This window comes from Diadema antillarum, unplaced genomic scaffold, assembly GCF_040938485.1.
Source record: "Diadema antillarum isolate AM-2024a unplaced genomic scaffold, OU_Dant_1.0 seq00001608_RagTag, whole genome shotgun sequence".
Lineage (NCBI taxonomy): Eukaryota > Metazoa > Echinodermata > Echinoidea > Diadematoida > Diadematidae > Diadema > Diadema antillarum.
Genome location: NW_027272321.1, coordinates 198,076 through 217,064, shown reverse-complemented (window position 1 = coordinate 217,064; position 18,989 = coordinate 198,076). Strand labels below are relative to the sequence as shown.

The window sequence follows — 18,989 nt, the reverse complement described above, 5'->3', positions numbered from 1 at the left end:
TTAAAAACACAAACTTTATGTCGGCCAATACAACTGTACTGTGTGTGTGTGTGTGGGGTGGGGGATGGGGGTGGGGGTGGGGGTGGGGGTAGGGCTTCCAAAATAAGGAGAACGGATGATTCAATGGGTTAAATGCAATGAGTCGGGTGTATTGCTATATAATGTCAGTGCATAAATCAACGATTGTTAGGCAAACTGAAGCCCTCAGTTATGTCTGAAATGGACATTGTGGCATTGAAGACGTTAAAAACCGAACAGGTCTGTACCCGTTGAAGACGAGTCCTCAGAATACCCGTGCAGGTGTCTATGGGAAAGGCGTGTTGTATGTTGTTAGCAAAATCAGTCTGTCCTCACTGGGTTAAGGATTAGTAAAAGAGTTGCAGGCCTAATTGTTAGATTGTAGTGACCATGCACGTCAACGGTCGTTTTGTGTCTAAAAAAGTGTAAGAGAGTAGTTGTCTTTAATTTGTAGATATGGTCTTGATATCAGTCACAGTTGCAAGCAACCACCACTATCCGATAAAAAGATATTTCACGAGTTATAGCCGATATTGATTACATTTCTGCCGCTCTGTGTCTTTGAACATGCTCATGGTGGTCCGGAGTTGCCGATGTGTAGACTCTGACCAATGACGCACAGTTGCGAATTCGTCAGGCGCCAGATCGAGGAGGCGCTCCGGTGGGTAACACCTCATTAACACCCTTCCAAACGGGGATTCTCTGGCTAATACGTGTTCACCAAATTCCGCTCCTCATGTGCTATTGTCTGTTCTGTCAAATGTGTGACCGCCTGTCTCGATAAGATGACATCCTGTTTTACAGCCCGACTATTTTCCTACTGTTATCAGGACCCTATTCATGTAATCTTTGCAAAATATCGTTATTCAAGACAACCCAGGGTTTTTCAATTTCATGAAATTCTTCCGTCGAGGTGTTTTTATTGCAACTGTTTGACAAATTGCCCTACGTACGTCAACGTCGATGTAGGACATTTTGTCAATCAGTTGCAATCCAAGGTTTGTTTGCTTGTTTTTGTTTGTGTGTGTGTGTGTGGGGGGGGGGGTATAAGATGTATAAAATCATAGTTCGAACAATAGGACTAGACTGGTAGGTGGAAACAATAGTCCACCATGCACTATTTTGACAACTGGCCATGACAGCTGCATTGTATACAATTAAATTATTTATTGTACCTGCAGGAACAGACCGCAAGTTGCATATCTGTTATGACAATTGCAGGATATGTTGATGGGCGTCATTACACTGGTTACAGCAAAATCAACTTTGATTTCGTCAAAACAGAATGTGTGGGGTGCCTATGCGCGAATCCCCTCTAACGAGAAAAACGCATGTATGTTGAAGACGCTTAAAGGGACATTCCATATGATTTATATATAATTCTACATTATATATGTAATACATAAATTGAGTCCTTGAGCAGATGAAAATCGGTTTGAAATGACTGAGATAGCGATAAACAAAGAGGTCCCAATAAAGGGTTGGTTCCACCTTCTATTATGACTTTGTTTTCCTTTGAGCATTGGTCCTTGAGCAGATAAACCAATACTCTGAACCCTCCTCCCCCATCAAAAAAGAGAGAAAATATTACAGTGAACAAGGATGGTGCCATTGGAGACTCATATATATACCAGTAGCATTGTTATTCCATTACATTGCAACTTGCTCTAACAAATTCACATATGGAAAATGTATCCTTCTTTCATTCTTTTGTTCTACCTCCATCGCAACCGATCATGCATTCTTTATGTGAAGCTATTTTCCGTCATACTTATTCACTGTGATTAGCTATATGTATTTTGAAACATTTCTTATTCATTTTCCCAATAACTATAAATGATAACTAACATAATTATGTTAAAATGTAAAAGTCTAAAGATCATCTGAAGGTCTCAGCCTGTTATATTCCGCGACATATTTCCGTGCACGTGAACTTGCGTTTATTATAATTTTGCCTAATATATACTATATAGACATTATAGCATAACATGGTACCCTCCGCGAACCAAAGCCGTAACCCTATAACAACACATTCGCGAAACGAAATACTGCATGGCAAATAAATCATGACCACAGCACACAATTCCTGTGGCAGCTTTACAGCTGTCGGACCAAAAAACAGGGGAAAACAAGTCTTTTGTTAACAAAGTGAAACCAATGCGCAATAAAATTGAACGGTTGAAGGAATAGCACACAAAGTATAAAACAGGCAAAGAGCTTGACAGCATTGTTAAAGCGATCGTATAGTCTTAGTTGAGACCTAACTTCAGGTTTCTGACATTTTTTGGTGATATACTGAGAAACCTCTTACGAAATGTGAAAGAACGTGTAATTCCACCAGGAATTCAACGTTTATTTGATGAAAATTAGTTTCGTAATGGTTGAGATAGCCAAACCGAGTGATCCTAAACAATGGTGGGACCCACCTTTTATTACAATCGCTTTCTTTTACTTTGTTTTTGGGATGTCTCTGCCATTCCAAAACAAATTTTCATTAAATAAACTTTGAATTCCTCTGAGATTGCAGTATCTTGCAAAAAAGTTTTAAAGCCAACGCTCATCTTCACCAATACTTTATATACCATTCCCTTACTGATATCAAGCAAATTTTGTTAGGTGTGTGTGTGTGTGTGTGTATTTTAGACGTTCTTTGTGGTATTAATGCTTCGCGATCGTAAAGGCTGAGAGTTGGAATATATGAATTATTCTTTTGTAAACACGTTTTAAAAAACCCTCCGTCGTATGAACATAAAGTTTTGTTTTCCTATTCAAGAACGGAAAGAACTAAAATGTGTAATGAAAGAAACTAACCATTATTGCAGGGAGATGGGAAGAGACGTCTCTTCCCACCTCTCTGATTATTGTATGGAAATTGACACGTGGATGTAAAACGTCGAGCCTTTGTTTGTTAGTTGCAGCAGGTTTCTTTGTCGAGTTGATAATACATGGGTTAGTTGCAGTAGATTTCTTTGTCAAAAAGATGCTATAATGTCCTGTACGGCATAACGTTGTGTCTGTCTCCTTAATGTTAACTGTTTCAACATTATCATTTTATAGTCATGGCACGGGATTTAATTCTTTTAATTCCTCTTAGCTTAGTAAATGTGCCTGTGATTTTTACTCGCAAGGGGCAGGTTTCGGCTACACAGAAGATCGTTACTGCAAGATACATGTATATGGAATGATTTTGTAATGATCGAGTGTCTTTCTGTTCGTATGCTACACAATGTATATTCTGGTTAGTGATCCATCAAGCACATGGCGTTTGGTTTTGGAAATTGGCACAATGTGCAATGACTGCAATGTGTTATATATAGAATAGAAACGAGGAGGTGTATTTCATCATTTCGATAAACGTGCAAAAGTTCCTTGATAATACACGTTGTACTTCGTCTCCTAATGTGCTTCCATTGAAAGACGTTATATCTGAGGATACATGCATGTGCATATTAATAGCACCCCCGTTTTTTATATGCAGCTTAGTGTAGCAGGCCTAAATATGTTTTGCTGGTATATCCAGCAAGTGTAGCAGACAAGAAAGGCCCAAAATTTTCAGCCATGTGAAAATAATGTACCCCTCTTTTTCTCAGTTTTGTTTAAAGGGGGAGGGGGCATGTACGCTTGGTAGTGATCCTTTTGCCTTTTTATACGTCTTGTCATCTTAAGTAATCCCTAATTTTTTCCCCATAGATATGTTACCCTGTGACAGCATGTCTACTACTACTAGCCATGACACATAGTGTCTTAATCTTTTCTTATTATTTCGAAAGTGGAACACATCCCGCCCCTTTCGTTGGGAGTTCCTTGGAATATCGATGCAGGTTTATCCTGATGATGATTGCAAATATTTGTCAAACATGCTGATTTCAACCGCACGTGACATAATAATACCCTTTGAACGGTCGAAGTGTCATTAACGCACCCGGACTGACAGTGATATGAATGCAGTAATTCCTGCAAATGCATACAAGCTGCATAATGATACTGAAAGAGAGGCTCACACAACAAGCAAACGACAGTGGTGTCATATTACACCACCAGTTCATCACATTTACAGCTTTGAATTGTACCATGATACCACTTACCACTTCGCTTCAGAGTCAGCTGCAGTTGCGTGCTGTATTTGTAAATACGAGGGGCCTCGATCTTGGAGCGTAGCAGTGAACTCGCCCTCGCACTCACCAGGGCAGAAGAACAACACAACGGTTGCAGTCAGCTGATCGTTCCCTATATAACCTGAATGGAGCAAACAGCTGAACAATGTACATAACCCGCGCTATTGTGCAGTATGTCGCAACGACAGTGGGCGAGTGTATGCAGCGAAACTGCGCGGCAACGGTTCGTCATACGCAACACTCACGTGCAAAATCGTGCGAAAACATTCTCACTTTCGTCTGCTGTAACAATGGCCGACTTACTCGGCCGCGGGATAATGTACAGTTGGTGGTACAGACATAGGTACGTTGGATATATATCACCTTTCCGTATGATTCACGCACGAAGCGGTAGCGACCATGAGCTAGAAGAGCTGCAGGAAGGGCGTGCGACAAGTGAAGACAGAGTGATATATTTTCACGGCCAGATAAACTGTACCTGGCGAACGTATCCTCCTCTTATGTTGACAGCACTCGAGTCCGAGCATCAGGTCCATCAAATGCGTTTGAAACCAGGCCGAGATAGCGGGGAGATCGGAGTCATCGCGTCAGCGCGTGTTCACACCACATAATGAAGTTCAAGGTCTAGTCGCCATCGTTACAATATGAATTCATCAGCTGTCCGCAATAAGCCAGTTTGCACTTACAATCTGAGCATGTGCAGATAAACAAAGGTCATTGCAGACCTTCTCTTGAAAGTGAACTCGTAACTGAAACATTTAAACCTATGATAATGAAAACTGTACTACACTTTGATAGCAGGGATCGAGGGGGATAATCTTATATACCAGGCCCAATGTATAATACTTACAGGTGCATATCGATATGTACAGGTGAACACGTGTTCTTTTCAACCACATTAATAACAGCCATTCATGCAAGAACTTACAGACACATATAAAAAATTACTTCTGTTTGCTTGGCTTCATTTATTCATCTACCCCTCTAACAAATCAGTCCATGTTTTAAAGTCGGATTTAGATGTCTTTGCAGACCATGCAGCTAACTATGAACTCGCTTATTTTTATGTACCTTCCAATCAGAAGTTCGCGATTGCGCACCTGTAATATAAAGTGGGTTAGGTGACGGGGAAAAAAGATAACCGACAGATCACGAAGATAATTGACAAGGCTGAGCGTATCAATGTGTTCAGGCATCAGAACAAGCAAAGAGTGGAACTCCCCCTCTCTTTCTTCACTGTCAGTCTGTTTACCCTTCTGTTTCACTTCATGCTAAAATCATAATATATGTTTACCATGCTATAATGAAATACAAACAAAGATTCACGCACAGTCAATCCTGCCTTAGCGGTCACCTAGCTGCCATACACGGCCACTAAAATGTATTCCGGTCACTGCCGTATACGGCCACTAAAAACAACCCCACATGTGAAAGACCCTGTCTTTAAAAAAAAACGCCACCTGTCTATAACGGCCACCTGTTTCGTCTCCCGTGTGTGGCCGCTATAGACAGGTTTGACTGGATAATGCAACCTCCCGAGTATTCCAAGAATAATACCTCATGAAGAATAGTCAAAGGACCCCCAAAGATGCAGCTGTTGCATACGATTAGCGTGTTTATATACGGACGTTATATAGACGGGGGAAGGGGGAACGACAGTAATACACGTTTGCAATAATAATGATAAAAAAAAATAATAATGATAATACTAATAATAATAAAAATAATGATAATAATAACAATAATAATGATAATATGATAATGATAATGATAATAATAATGATAATGATAATAATAATAGTGGTAATGATAATGATAATAATAATAATGATAATAATGATGATGATAATAATAATAATAATAATAATAATAATAATAATGATAAGAAAATGTCAAGAAAACACACATTTATAGCCGGGGATAAAGGTAAGAAAGGATATAAGGATAGAAACAGTGGAATGAACTTAGATCAGGGCAGGTGTAGAAGTCATGAGCCTGAATGATTAATGTTTACGGATGAGCGACAAAAGTACAGCGCACTTGTACTAGTATTTTTTATGGTACAGAACGTTGGGACAGCAGAAAGCTGTTTATTATTGGGATGGTAGTGGTGGTAGTGCGGGGTGGGGGGGGGGGGGGGAGGGGCGTGCGTAAAGGGGTTGTGCCCGTGATGGGTCAAGGGGCAATATATGTATATATTTTTTTTTCAGTCGAAAGTATGTGATATAATATGCGTGTGTGCGTGCGTGTTTGTGTGTGTGCGTGAGTGTGTTGGGGATTATTCGGTTTTTGATAAGGATATTGTTTCCATGGCATCTCCCTCAGAAGGGAGCGGTTTGTGACATTATCGCTTGAATCTCAATGAGATTTAACTATTCGTTATAAAATGTAATCTTTTAAAGGAGGAATCCATGATTTCGCGAATGTTTGCCTTATAGGGTGCTGCCATACAAACAAATGGAACTACTTACAATAGATCTGTTATCAAGCATTAAAGACATTATTTAAGAAGTGACAGATCTCAAGGATATCAAGCTCGTACCATGCCAACTCCCGAAATTTGCACACGACACGCACAGTGTACCATGAAACCGCGTCGCCACAGCGAAAGCTCCCTGATGAAGTTTTTTTTTAATTTTTTTTAATTTATTTATTTATTCTCCACTCATGGGATGGATTGCCCTGGTCAGCTAAAAGCTGGTTTTCACAGGGGTCCAACCAAAATACAAAACATGCCATCAGTACAAACAACAAATCAATCAATAATATACAACTGAAATTACATAAAAAAGCCAGAATGGCATAAGCTACAATTTAACTTAAGGAAAAAAACCTACATACTAAGATATTAGAAACAATATAATATAATCAACATCAAAAATCGGGGAATGGGGGTGGGGGATGGGTGAGAAAAATCGTTCTTGTACAATCTCAAATAATCTACTAATTTCGTTGACTCATTATCCTGCAAAAATAGGTATGTCGGGGCTGTGATTTACGTAGCGTTTGAATGCTTCAATTGATACAATTGTTGAAGAGGGATAATTAAGCTCATTCCAAAGTTTGGCCCCTCGATAAGATAGGGACCGTTTACCATAGTTGGTCTTCGGTTGAATGAGTTTCTGAATGAGTTTCTGACAGTTTATGACAGACCTAAAGGGTTAATGTTTTTATGACAGATAGATTCCGCGAAGAGCGGGGCACCCAGTCTATACTTCGCGTGGCAATTGATTTCCTTGAGCTATTTATTTTCAGGTGTAATTATTTCTATCTGAGAAAAGGGTTATAAGTAGGAACTCGTATATTGCAACGGTGAGGCAATATTATGATACTGTACTGCCATTGAATATTGTCAGTACAGTTTTAGGTGCGATGTGTTTAACTGTTTTCATGAAGTGGGTTAGTGTATTCTTGCAATCTGATTGTTCAGTATCCATTTAAACATTTCTCACTGACTGCATACATGTATATATCTTCCTTTCAGTCACCATTTTCCATAACCACGCGTCCGGTAATAAGTGGAAGCACGATTTTCCTTGCATCCGGTATCGTATAGGCCTCTCGGACGCATGATTCTTAGCTCGCCTGAACCCAAGGCTCAAGTGAGATATTGCGATCGCTCTTCGTCCGGCGTCCGTCGTGTGTCGTGCGTCGTTTGTCGTTTACATTTTCATCTTCTTCTTGAGAACCCCTCGACTGATTTTCACCAAACTTGGCAGGTAGCATCTCTAGGGGGGTAAGATCTCAATTTGTGCCAAGTGGAAACCATACCCAACCTGGGGGGGGGGGGGGGGTTGCAGAGGGGCCCAAACTCCCCAAAATTAAGGAATCTTTAAAAAAAAAAATCTTCTCTAGAACCAGAAGTGATAGAGCTAAGTTAATACTATGAGTTAGTACATTGATTACTGTAGTTTCAAGTTTGTTCATGGCGGAATCAGGGGTGCCCCCCTTGGGACCCAGGGGATGAGGGTGGGGAGGGGTCCCAATGAGCCCCAAATTGTACATTTTCATCTTTTTCTTGAAAAAGCCATGATGGATTTTCACCAAACTTGGCAGGTAGCATCCCTAGGGGAAAAAAAAAAATCTAATTCCCATCAAAATGGGCACCATGCCCCACCAGGGTGTGTGTGTGTGGGGGGGGGGGGGGGGGCAGGGGGCCTAAATTGGGACCTATTTATTGTAAATTTTCATATTTTTCTTGAAAACCCCGTGATGAATTTTTCACCAAACTTGGCAGGTAGCATCCCTAGGGGGATAGAATCTCAATTCCATCACTGGGCACCATGCCCCACCTGGGGGGGGGGGGGGGGGGCAGGGGTCCCCCCAGTAAGGAATCTTTAAACATTTTCTCTAGAACCAGAAGTAATATAGCTAAGTTAATACAATGAGTTAGTATATTGATGACTGTTGTTTCAAGCTTGTAAATGGCAGAATCGGGGTGCCCCCTCCCCCCTTGGGACCCAATGGAGTGGAGTGGGATGGGTCCAAATGGTGATGTAAATTGTGCATGTTCATATTCTTTGAAAACATAACATATGAGCAGTGTTTTTTTTTTTTGCCTGTATTCTTTATAGTTTATATTCATCTGTTTGAATATAGCTCGTATAACTCCACTTTCAAACACATATAATTACACTGTGCATTTTATTCACACATGAGCATGCAGAGCTTACATGAATATCTCGAATATGGACAGCATTGTTGAGCGGATGAAACAGGTCTACAGCTGAGCCAAATTTGTCATACATATACAAGGGAATGAAGGAATGTAATCCAACATTTAAATATGGATGTGGAATACGAGAAATTAAGATGCATGGCCATTCCCTGTAAAAAAAGCCTACATAAAATACAATTAGATTTAACTGATTAAATGAAACTTTGAAAATTACAATGAAATCATAAGCCAACCAGGGCGGTGAGTTGGCTCAGTCGGTAGCGCGTCTGCCTCACGATCACGCGGCCCGGGTTCGAACCCGAGTCTGGACTGAGCAATGTTGTGTGTAAACATACCGTCCCCTCTAGCAAGAGGCAAAACACTCTGTCCCTCGGATAGGACATAAAATGGAGGTCCCGTGTATGAGAGAGTCACAGCTCATGCACGTAAAAGATCCCGCTTCATTCATTCATCGCAAAGAGCAGGGTGTCTAACCCGGTGAAGTGGTCCCACCCCACATCCAACTGGACCCCATGGAAGACCAGCTTAGTGTAGCTGAATATGGGCTATCCAGCCATCTTCACAGATGGAAAATGGACAACAACAACAACAACAATATATCACAGGGAAATACAGGATTCGTAGAAACGCGTTGAAATTTACTGTATTAATTGAATTCGAACGTTCTAAGTGCGAAGTTATGTTCCTATAAATGAAATTGAAATTGGTACTTGGGACGAAATTGAACGTGTATCTAGCTGGCGTGAAATTTGATACCAGCTTTTAGTCGTTAAATTGAATGAATTCCTCTCTAAATTGAATGAAATAGAATCTAAAAAAGAATGGCATAACACGAAATTGAATGCTCAAAGAATGAAAATGAACCACGGGAGTAGATTAATGACCGAGAGCACTTGAATTTGAACGCCTTTTCCTTCAATTGAATGCAAATCTGATGAAATTGGGCGGGAAAAACCTATATTACCATGATTACTACTTGACGGAGGCATCCAAGATCGAGAACACAATGCATTGTTTAATATCTCTGTCCATCATCGTATGCTGTTTGCATGTCTGCTATTTCATGTCCAATATCTCGATAGTTCAAAGGTCTTCTTTCTCTGCATGCTCAGGGTATGGTCTCGAAGAAATTCAGATAATCAGATATGATTTTTTTATATATATCATATCTTTGATTAACAGTTGTTAAAGCACCAAATTTGACCTAGTTCGTTGTGGGGTTGGCGACTCAAATCAGACAGTGTCTGATCAGTTATCAATATCATTTGTGTCGTTGTGGTCGATTTTTTTAAAATCTCCTCAAGCATGAGAATAGCATCAGAAGAAGGTGAAATGCGTACAACGACTGCATTTGATGCAGTAAAGAGTTTTCATAAGGAGATAATGCCAAGGTTAGTGTTTACACGTGGCAGCACCTGCACCCCAAAGCATATCATTTCTTTTATCACACACACACACACACACACACATACACACACACACACACACACACACACAAGGGCATAGACTTCGAGATAATCGCAGGAGGTAACATACAAATGATAAGGACCCTGTAATGTTCATGGAACCGAAGAGTGTATAGAGTTTGTGCACTCCTGCGGTACATAAGTTGAATGCATGTGTTTACATAGAATTTACGCAAATATCGTCCGTCTGTATGTCGTCTGCAGGCTTGTCTGTGCAGCATCGGAGGAGGAGAGAGTTAGAAGATTGCACCATGGCGACGAAGCCGACCTGCCTACAGCGAGATCGATGTCGCCGTCGTCTGGTGCTGGCCGCCAGGTTCTTGGACGCCTTCATCCGTAAGGGAGTCATCAAGTCCTTCGGCGTGCTGGTGCCCGCCATGATTGTCCAGCTGGCGACGAACTACACGACCCTGGGGCTCGTCATGTCCCTCAACGCAGCATTCACGCAGCTTATGTGTAAGTAGGCTGAGAAAGTACGGCCAGTTGTCGACCCGCAAGGCTATCATGACGAGGGTTGCTTTCCACTCACCAGGCCACGTGAGCTGGGAGCAAGTTCCATGTAACTTGTCACTGCTTCCGTTACTTCCATAGCCGCTTTCACTCCTTCTCGTCTTGTTCCTGCTCCTCACTCTACATACGACAGATGTTATACTTTAACTATTTAAATGCGCATGATATTACTATCTTCACAACTAATGATACTACTGATTGCCAACTAGTAGTAGTATAGTATAGTAACTATTACTGTCACTATAATCATAATCATTACTTTGTTACCATGATTATTAGGATACTGACTAGTTACCCATGTGCTAATTACTACACATGCGAGTACAGCTACAGCTATCTACTTCGTTTTCGCTTCTGCTCCACTACTTTTACCTGCACTCCTATACTCCTACTAATCCTACTACTACCAGTACTACGAGTATTACTACTCTACTGCACAACTACACTACTACTACTGCTTCTATTACTGCTACTACTACTACTACTACTGCTATTACTATTACTACGACTACTACTATTACTACTACTACCAACTACTATTACTACTATCACTACTACTAGTATTATTGCTACTACTACTACTACTATTACTACTACTACTACTATGCTACTATTACTATAGTACTACTACTATTACTACTATGCTACTATTACTACTACTACTATGCTACTATTACTATAGTACTACTACTACTACCACTACTCAGACTACCACTACTAGGTACCTATACTACTACTGCTACTACTACTACTGCTGCTGCTGCTGCTGCTACTACTACTACTACTACTACTACAACTACTTGCAACACCATAAAGTACTACTTTCAACACTGTTTTTACAACATAACCCTACTACCAGAGAGGTGGGAAGAGAGCCACGTCTATGCTATCTACTCCTACTAGTACTGCAGTCTACTAATGCTACTCCTTTTCTCCCCTTGGCTTGTACGGATATCACTGCTGATTGCTTTTATACCAGCACTTTTACCAATTCTTTCACACTGTGGATCCTTCCAATATTGTTTTTTTTTTTTCTAAGGACTACATTGCCGCTTAACTTCTACTGCCGTTTCATATTATGCTTCTACTGTAACCTTAATGAGTACATTATAATCAGTACGTACTATTAGTGGGGCAAAACGGTGCCACGACTATTGTGATAAGAACTTGCTCAACTGTAAACGTTCTTCCTTTTAAAACAAAAGTGATTAACATTTTTACATTGGTTGTCTCTATCTCCAGCTCACATTCTAGAATTATTTTGAAGCACTAAAGATGGGTTTTTGTTTCATCTGCAAGTGATAAATAATGCCTTTAAAAAGGTATTGCTTACCAGTAGGAGTAGTGCTTTCAAAATGTTCAAGATATCACATGTGATGCATTAGGTCAGCTGTATCACAATACATCCAGTACCATAAAAAAATCGCAACAAAGCCTAAAATATCAGAAGATACATGAATCACCATTTTTTCTCAATGAACCATAACTGTAGACGGTTTGTTCTATCTAGAAACAATTTTTCTACAACTATTGTTCTTATTTTGTATATTTGATAATACTTAGCATTGGTCATACTGATTAACATTTTCTTATTGGTTGTTTCTATCCCTAACTCATATTTTAGAAGTATTCAAACAAAAACGTAACCCTTTCTCCATCTGGTCTAGGTCTGGTGGTAAACCCCTTGGTAAAGAAGATGGAGACACGCCCAATCGCCATGGTAGGCGGCCTGGCGTCGGGTGTCTGCATCGTGTGCACAGCCTTCTGCCGGTCCCTCGCTGCCTCGTCATTCTTCTTCGTCTCAGCAGGTATGTTGATACATCACACATTATTACGTCACTGATAGCTTTCGAATCACGCAAAAAAAAAAGCCCTTCAAACATCAAGTTAAAGAAACCATGCACATAACCGTCTGTTTGTACTGTATCTCAGTATTTCAGTGTTTCTTATTGATGAAAAGTGAGAAAAGTTTATCATTTGAGTCCTTTGTTGCTCATATGATTAGAATTGTTTGTTTCGGTTTAGTAATTTTCAAAAGACTCTCAAATGCGTGATGTATAATCAATTTTTAAATTGGCAACACACTTCGGGAGATTGAATTCCTGCTTTTCTATATCATCTTAGCAGTATTTCTTTATCCATTTATGTGTGATTTTTTTTTCAGATCTAATAGATTAAGCAATTCCATCTAATGAACTTCTGATGAAAGACATGCAGTGATATTCAGAGGTACTTATTCAATGATGACAAGATGATAATGTTATGCGCAGGACTCGATGGAGAACAGGTGCACCTGGAAATCAGGATCTGTAATTTAAGAACACTGCTGTTTGCAGAAAATTGCAATTATATTACTTGTCCTCAATCGAAAGCAGGAAAAAAAAAATGAGGACAGAACAGTCAAATTTACAGATACAAGGAAAATACTTATATGTGTGCACAAATCCATAGAAGCAGGTTGTGTCTTCTCCGAGTGGCAGGGGGACTGTGGTTTGTTGTTCAAAACAGGAGCAGAAAAGAATTTCGTAGGCTCTTAATGTTGCCTGCTACTGAGCTTCGATATGGGTGTATTGTGTTCAAGTGTTGATGACGCGGGGCTTCACAAGAGGTATATAGTCTGTGCATGGATCTACCATAACATTTGTTCTTGAGGTAAGAGCCTGATCGGATGCTGACGGTGCTGTGTAATGCGTTGTGGTAATAATGTGTGCTGTTAATGTCCTTGCAATAATCGTCCAAGATAGGATCGCTTTAAAGTAAACCCCCTACAATGTTAAACCTATAAAACTGACAATATAAAGAGATAATGATTATCAGGATCATTGCTTTTCTCTCCTATGAAAACAAAAAGAAAAATATTTCAACTGATTGACAAATTGCCCTACATCGACGTAAATAAGCACTGAATTGATCAGTGTTTTGTAGTAGCCATGATAAAAAATCATGGGCGTACATACTCGAGCAGTATCATGGCTACTACTAAAACACTGATCAATTCAGTGCTTATTTACGTCGATGTAGGGCAATTTGTCAATCAGTTGCAATGAAAACACCTCGACGGAAGAATTTCATGACTTTGAATAAGAAAAATATTGCTTATTCTTTGGCTCGATGGGATATTGCACGATACTCGCCAATGACACAACACAGCAATATCAAAGTGAACACGGACTATGTACATGGCTTTGAATAAACTCCGCAATATATGTTCTGCAATTAAAGTTTGATATATCATATTTCTCTTATACCCGCATTATCTGCTTTAAATATGACATCTTAAGAAAGCCTGATTAATTATCTTTAGAATGACACCTCACTTGCTATGAATTTAATTTATGATTTAATTAAGTGGATGAATACCCCTTACATCAGCTTTTACATAATTTTTTCTAGAAGTTTCGTAATGAGTGGAAATTCGATGGCACTGGATATTCTTTATCTCACACTTCCTACGTATTACAAAAGCACACATCATGAGCAGCTCGTCTGTGAGTCCTTTATGTGCCCATGAGTGAAATGTGTTCAGATTTCACGCACAAACCTATGGACTGGAAATTCATGTGTCTCATCGTCCTTCTGTAAGCGCGGTCAGTTGTGATCTCACGATTGTTGGCTTTTATGCTTCTCCATGTCCAAACAATTCATGTTGTTACATATTCATTCCTTTGCACTGATATCATTGTCATGTTGAAGGTTATCAGCTACGATCGTGAGCATTGTGTCGAAATCTTCATTCGATGCACAAACTGTGGAAGTTATCAGACACTGAACGTTCGGAATGTTTCCTTTCCTCTCTGAAGGTATTAAGTTAATTCATCACATCTGTTGGCATTACCATTCCAGCTATCTCTCTTTCAAAATAAGTAGCCATTCGAAATGTACCTGTAATTATACCTGGACAAATCTCCTTGTAGATTTCTCTTATCCTAATAAGTATAATGGCTAATATTAAGTATCTACATCTCCGAACCTTGTAAATACAGTAATTAGATGATTTAGCCGCGACGTTAGTCTTGACGAAAGAATAAAGATGGTTACCTGACAACGATAGGAGTGAAAACGATAAAGGAACTGTCGTGGGGGGAAATAGCACCATATTGAATTTCGACTGAGACAATTTTTCGACTTGTTCGAGGACGACTTAGATAAGGTTGACTGAACATTTCTCTTCGGCGTCTTGCAATGAAATGATACATGTTTACACCTTCGGTCTATCTGCTCCCGATTATTATTATTTTTTTCAGGTCTCTTCGCTGCTACCAGTAACTTAGGAACGGCGATCACGCTACAGCAGCACTACCTTGAGAAGTTTGGTGCCATGAACTCACTGGCGTTAATAGGCATCGCAGCCGGGTCCACCTTGCTGCCCTTGGTCACGGCGGAGCTCTACCAACAGTATGGTCTCCACGGAACCCTCCTACTGCTCGGTGGCCTCCTACTCAACGAGCTTCCCATCGGAGCCGTCCTCCGACCACCACGTGTGGCACACCAACCCAGAGCTGAGCGGGGGGATGGCAGTCTTGAGCGCACATATGAACTCACTGATGGCTCTGCCGTCACAAACTGCCACAGTCACCCGTCAGACGGTTTCGTAAAGCCGGAGCACAATCGTCAAGAAGCGATATCAAAATGTTCGGAGGTGAAAGAGACTGATAGTGTGACAGTCTCCTTGAATAATGGCGGGTTTGCAAAAGAGGAAGCGGTGAAGTCATCTTTGTCTGACTTCCTGAGTGTTTTCACCGACCAATTCGACTTAAGGGTTTTCCGCGAAGAGAAACATTTTACTTTTATTTTGCTACCCTTTCTAATTCTGTCTTCCATCACCAACTATGGCTGGGTTCTCTTTGTTACGTCGTACGCTATCTCCGTAGGCGTGGAATCTTTCGCGGCTGCCTACCTCGCTGCTGCAGGGGCCATGGGCGGTATAGTATCCTGCATGATACAGGGTCTCGTCTTTCAAAAGCGCCCTCTGTGGAGCCCCCACCTCATGGCTGCATTTAGTCTTTGTGGGTCTGTGACATTGTTCATCCAGACTCTGCATTCAACACTCCCTTACCTGCTTATATGTTCATTTTTCATTGGAGGGAGTCTCTACGGCACCTCCGTGGTCGTCGATGCGGTGGTAGCGGTCATCGTGTCCCCGGAAAACTTTCAAGGAGCCATTGCTTTCACCTTTGCCCTGGAAGGAATAGGGACTCTCATTGCAGGCCCCTTTTCAGGTAAAAATTACATTGTGGATCAGTACCGGAAGATATACATATGTATACTTGGGGAACATTTCCCTTGGGGAACTCTCGCCTCGATTGCTTGCCCAGAACGATGTTATCTTGTAAGCTGCCCAAAATGTTAATTTTTATTGAAAGTACACATTCCCTCTACTCGCTGCTGACATAATTATGTTTGAAGTAAATATCATTCCCCCTGCTTTCTGACGTTACATAGTGTCTTAGCCTTCTCATCCAGCGATGGCTGCACCAAAACTTTGAAAACTCATATCTTTTGAACAAATTGTCTGATTTTCCTCAAACTTTGCTGATGTATTCATCTAACTGCTGCATTTTCTCACTGAATTCACATTGTATTTGAGTTTCATTCAGCGTTGAACCCATCAATTTACACGTTAGGCCAAAAAGAGAAAATGTGTAAGTAACCTACTGTTGTCATTGTAGTTGTGCCATACTCGTATACCCAATGAGGTAGACACTGTCGCAACAAATCGTGTATAAATACAAGCGAAATACTAGTTTGACCATGTCTTTTGTGTAGTAGAAATAAGAGAATCCCGCCTTTGTCCGACTACACCTGTGAATAATTTCCGGACCAGCTGTAAAATGTTCTCACCCTCTTCCCCTTGACACACCCACAGGGTTCCTCTTCGACGTCACGCAGAGTTTTGAGACGGTCTTCATGGTTCTCGGTGGCATCATGCTGGTCACCCTCAGCCTGGCGTGTGGCCTCATTCTGGCCAGACGGCTGGACACCGGCAGACAACGGGCGAGTCCGGTCAACGGTGCTGTGGTCATTTCCGATCCAGACGATTCTCCGTGCTCCGTGTCTGCTGCAAAGCTGTGACCTTGCCGTAAAGACCCTGTACAGCGTGTGGATTCATGGGTGTACCAATTCTCTCACTGCGCACCGGGGTACATTCGAAAACCACGGACAACACCGGTCAGCGTATATGTGTATCGATGCCGTACGCTCATCGGTAATAATCGACTCCGGTCGGGATTCTTCGGCTGTGTGTGTACTCACATAGAGATCAGTGATAAAACTACATTGTGTATACACAAGTTGTAACGAGGATTCGATTAAATCCGAGCCGGACCAGCCTTCCCATTCCGAACAAGAAAAAAAAAAAAATAATAGAGAGAAAAAGAAGGAAAGAAAAACAAAATCTCGCCACCTGAAATGATTATTGTATCACTATTCTGCAATGGTTGCAAATATCATTTTGAATCTCTTCCTGTATTGTTATGTTATCTCGTTGAAATCTTGCCTTAGAAGTTCAATTCAGTTCAGTTTTATAGTTTTAGTTTTAAGAAAATCATGATAATCTGTATTACCAACTTTACGGTACCTTTCTCCGTTTTATGGAGCAAAAATCCGACATGTCTCTTAACTGTCTGTCACTTGTGCGAGACATTGGGCCGAATGCATAAAACAAGCAATTGCTTGTAAGCAATTGCTTCAAGCAAAAGCACAAGCTCGTCTAGCAGAAGGTCTAGCTCAAGCAATTGCTTAAATCCATATGCATAAACTTTTGCTTGTGCTTATACCTTTTGCTTGACCCGCACAAGCAATTGCTTGCGTTTCCAACAAAAGGGACGTCACGCCTGTGCGAACACAAGAACGAAGGAGTGTGGCAACATGTATTTGAAAGGGCATGTGTGTGGGAAAACATTTCCTGACATAGCAGAAGAGCTATGAAATGACACTCATAAATGCACACACAGAAGCACACACACAAGAATACACACACATGATTCCCATCACTGTTTTACAGCAGCCCGGATCTTCCAGATCGCACGTGGAGCGGGTCTCTTTGCTCTCCACCGAAGTCAGACGTCTTACCTCTTTTTCATCACATTTTGCGTGCTAACCACTAGACATTCCCGTTGTTGAAATAAAAAAGTTTTTTACTCTACTTATGCGTAATTTCTTGTAGATTTATACCACTCCTTCACAAGTGTGGTTTTTCTTTCATGAATATGAAAATGATACTTAAAAGGGAACGTCCCAGCTAAGCAAAAGCTCAAGCTCATTTTACAGAGCTTGGAAAATCGTAAGCAATTGCTAGCAAGAACTAGCAAAAGGTATGTTTTATGCATACGTTTTTAAGCAAATGCCTGGTCTCTAAGCAATTGCTTGAGGGCAGCAAGCAACTGCTTGTGCTTGCTAGCAAAAGCTTCTGCTCGCAAGCAATTGCTCGTTTTTATGCATACGGATTCGAGTAAAAGGCTAGCACAAGCAATTGCTAGCGTTTATGCATTCGGCCCATGGTTGGTGGAAGTATGTGTCTGAATTTGTCAGAGTTGTATATAATACTCCTTCCTGCCCAAACTTTCAAGTAGTGCCCTTCTGGAATTTTATGTTTATTACAAACACAATGAGCATAGTTATATCCTGTGAACTTTTTAACAATGGGTAATCATTCGAAGGGCGGAATTCAATGTTGTTTCTTTCGCTTAAAGTTCCTATATGGGAAGTTGTGCCAAATGCAACATATTCACGACATATTATGTCTCCGAACTCGTCTAGAACGATCGCTGACCGGTAATGCCAATGATAAAATAAGAGGCTTGCAGAACGCAATCATAATGGGGTACTGTATGAACTGTTATTTTCGCGTACAAGTATTTTCGCGAGTGAGGAGGTCAGAGACATTTTCGCGAGATGTTGCTTTCGCGAATTGACACAACGGTATCGTAATGCAGTATTACCTTAGTGTAACCGACATTTTCGCGTGTTGTTAAATTCGCGATCCGACTGTGGTTCGCGAAATGCGTGAAAATTAGACCCTCGCGAAAATAACAGCTTATACAGATGACTTTAAAACAAATAGGAAGCAACTACAGAGTGCACCATCTTGCAAAAATGCACATGGCAACTACGTATACAAAGCGCATAATATTGCATAATATATCGGTCAATTACAATGTATATGTATTGATATACTTACGTATATTTTTCCTCATATAATTC

General features: G+C 40.7%; 1 protein-coding gene across 1 annotated transcript; it reads left to right on the top strand.

Moving 5' to 3' along the window:
• The first annotated feature begins 10,528 nt into the window (after window positions 1–10,528).
• On the top strand, window positions 10,529–17,894 carry LOC139711085 (monocarboxylate transporter 1-like). The gene is made up of 4 exons (XM_071623002.1): window positions 10,529–10,733; window positions 12,455–12,595; window positions 15,032–16,006; window positions 16,654–17,894. Exons 1-4 carry the CDS (start codon window positions 10,529–10,531, stop codon window positions 16,857–16,859), a joined length of 1,527 nt encoding a protein of 508 aa, XP_071479103.1. The 3' UTR covers window positions 16,860–17,894.
• The last annotated feature ends 1,095 nt before the right edge of the window (window positions 17,895–18,989 follow it).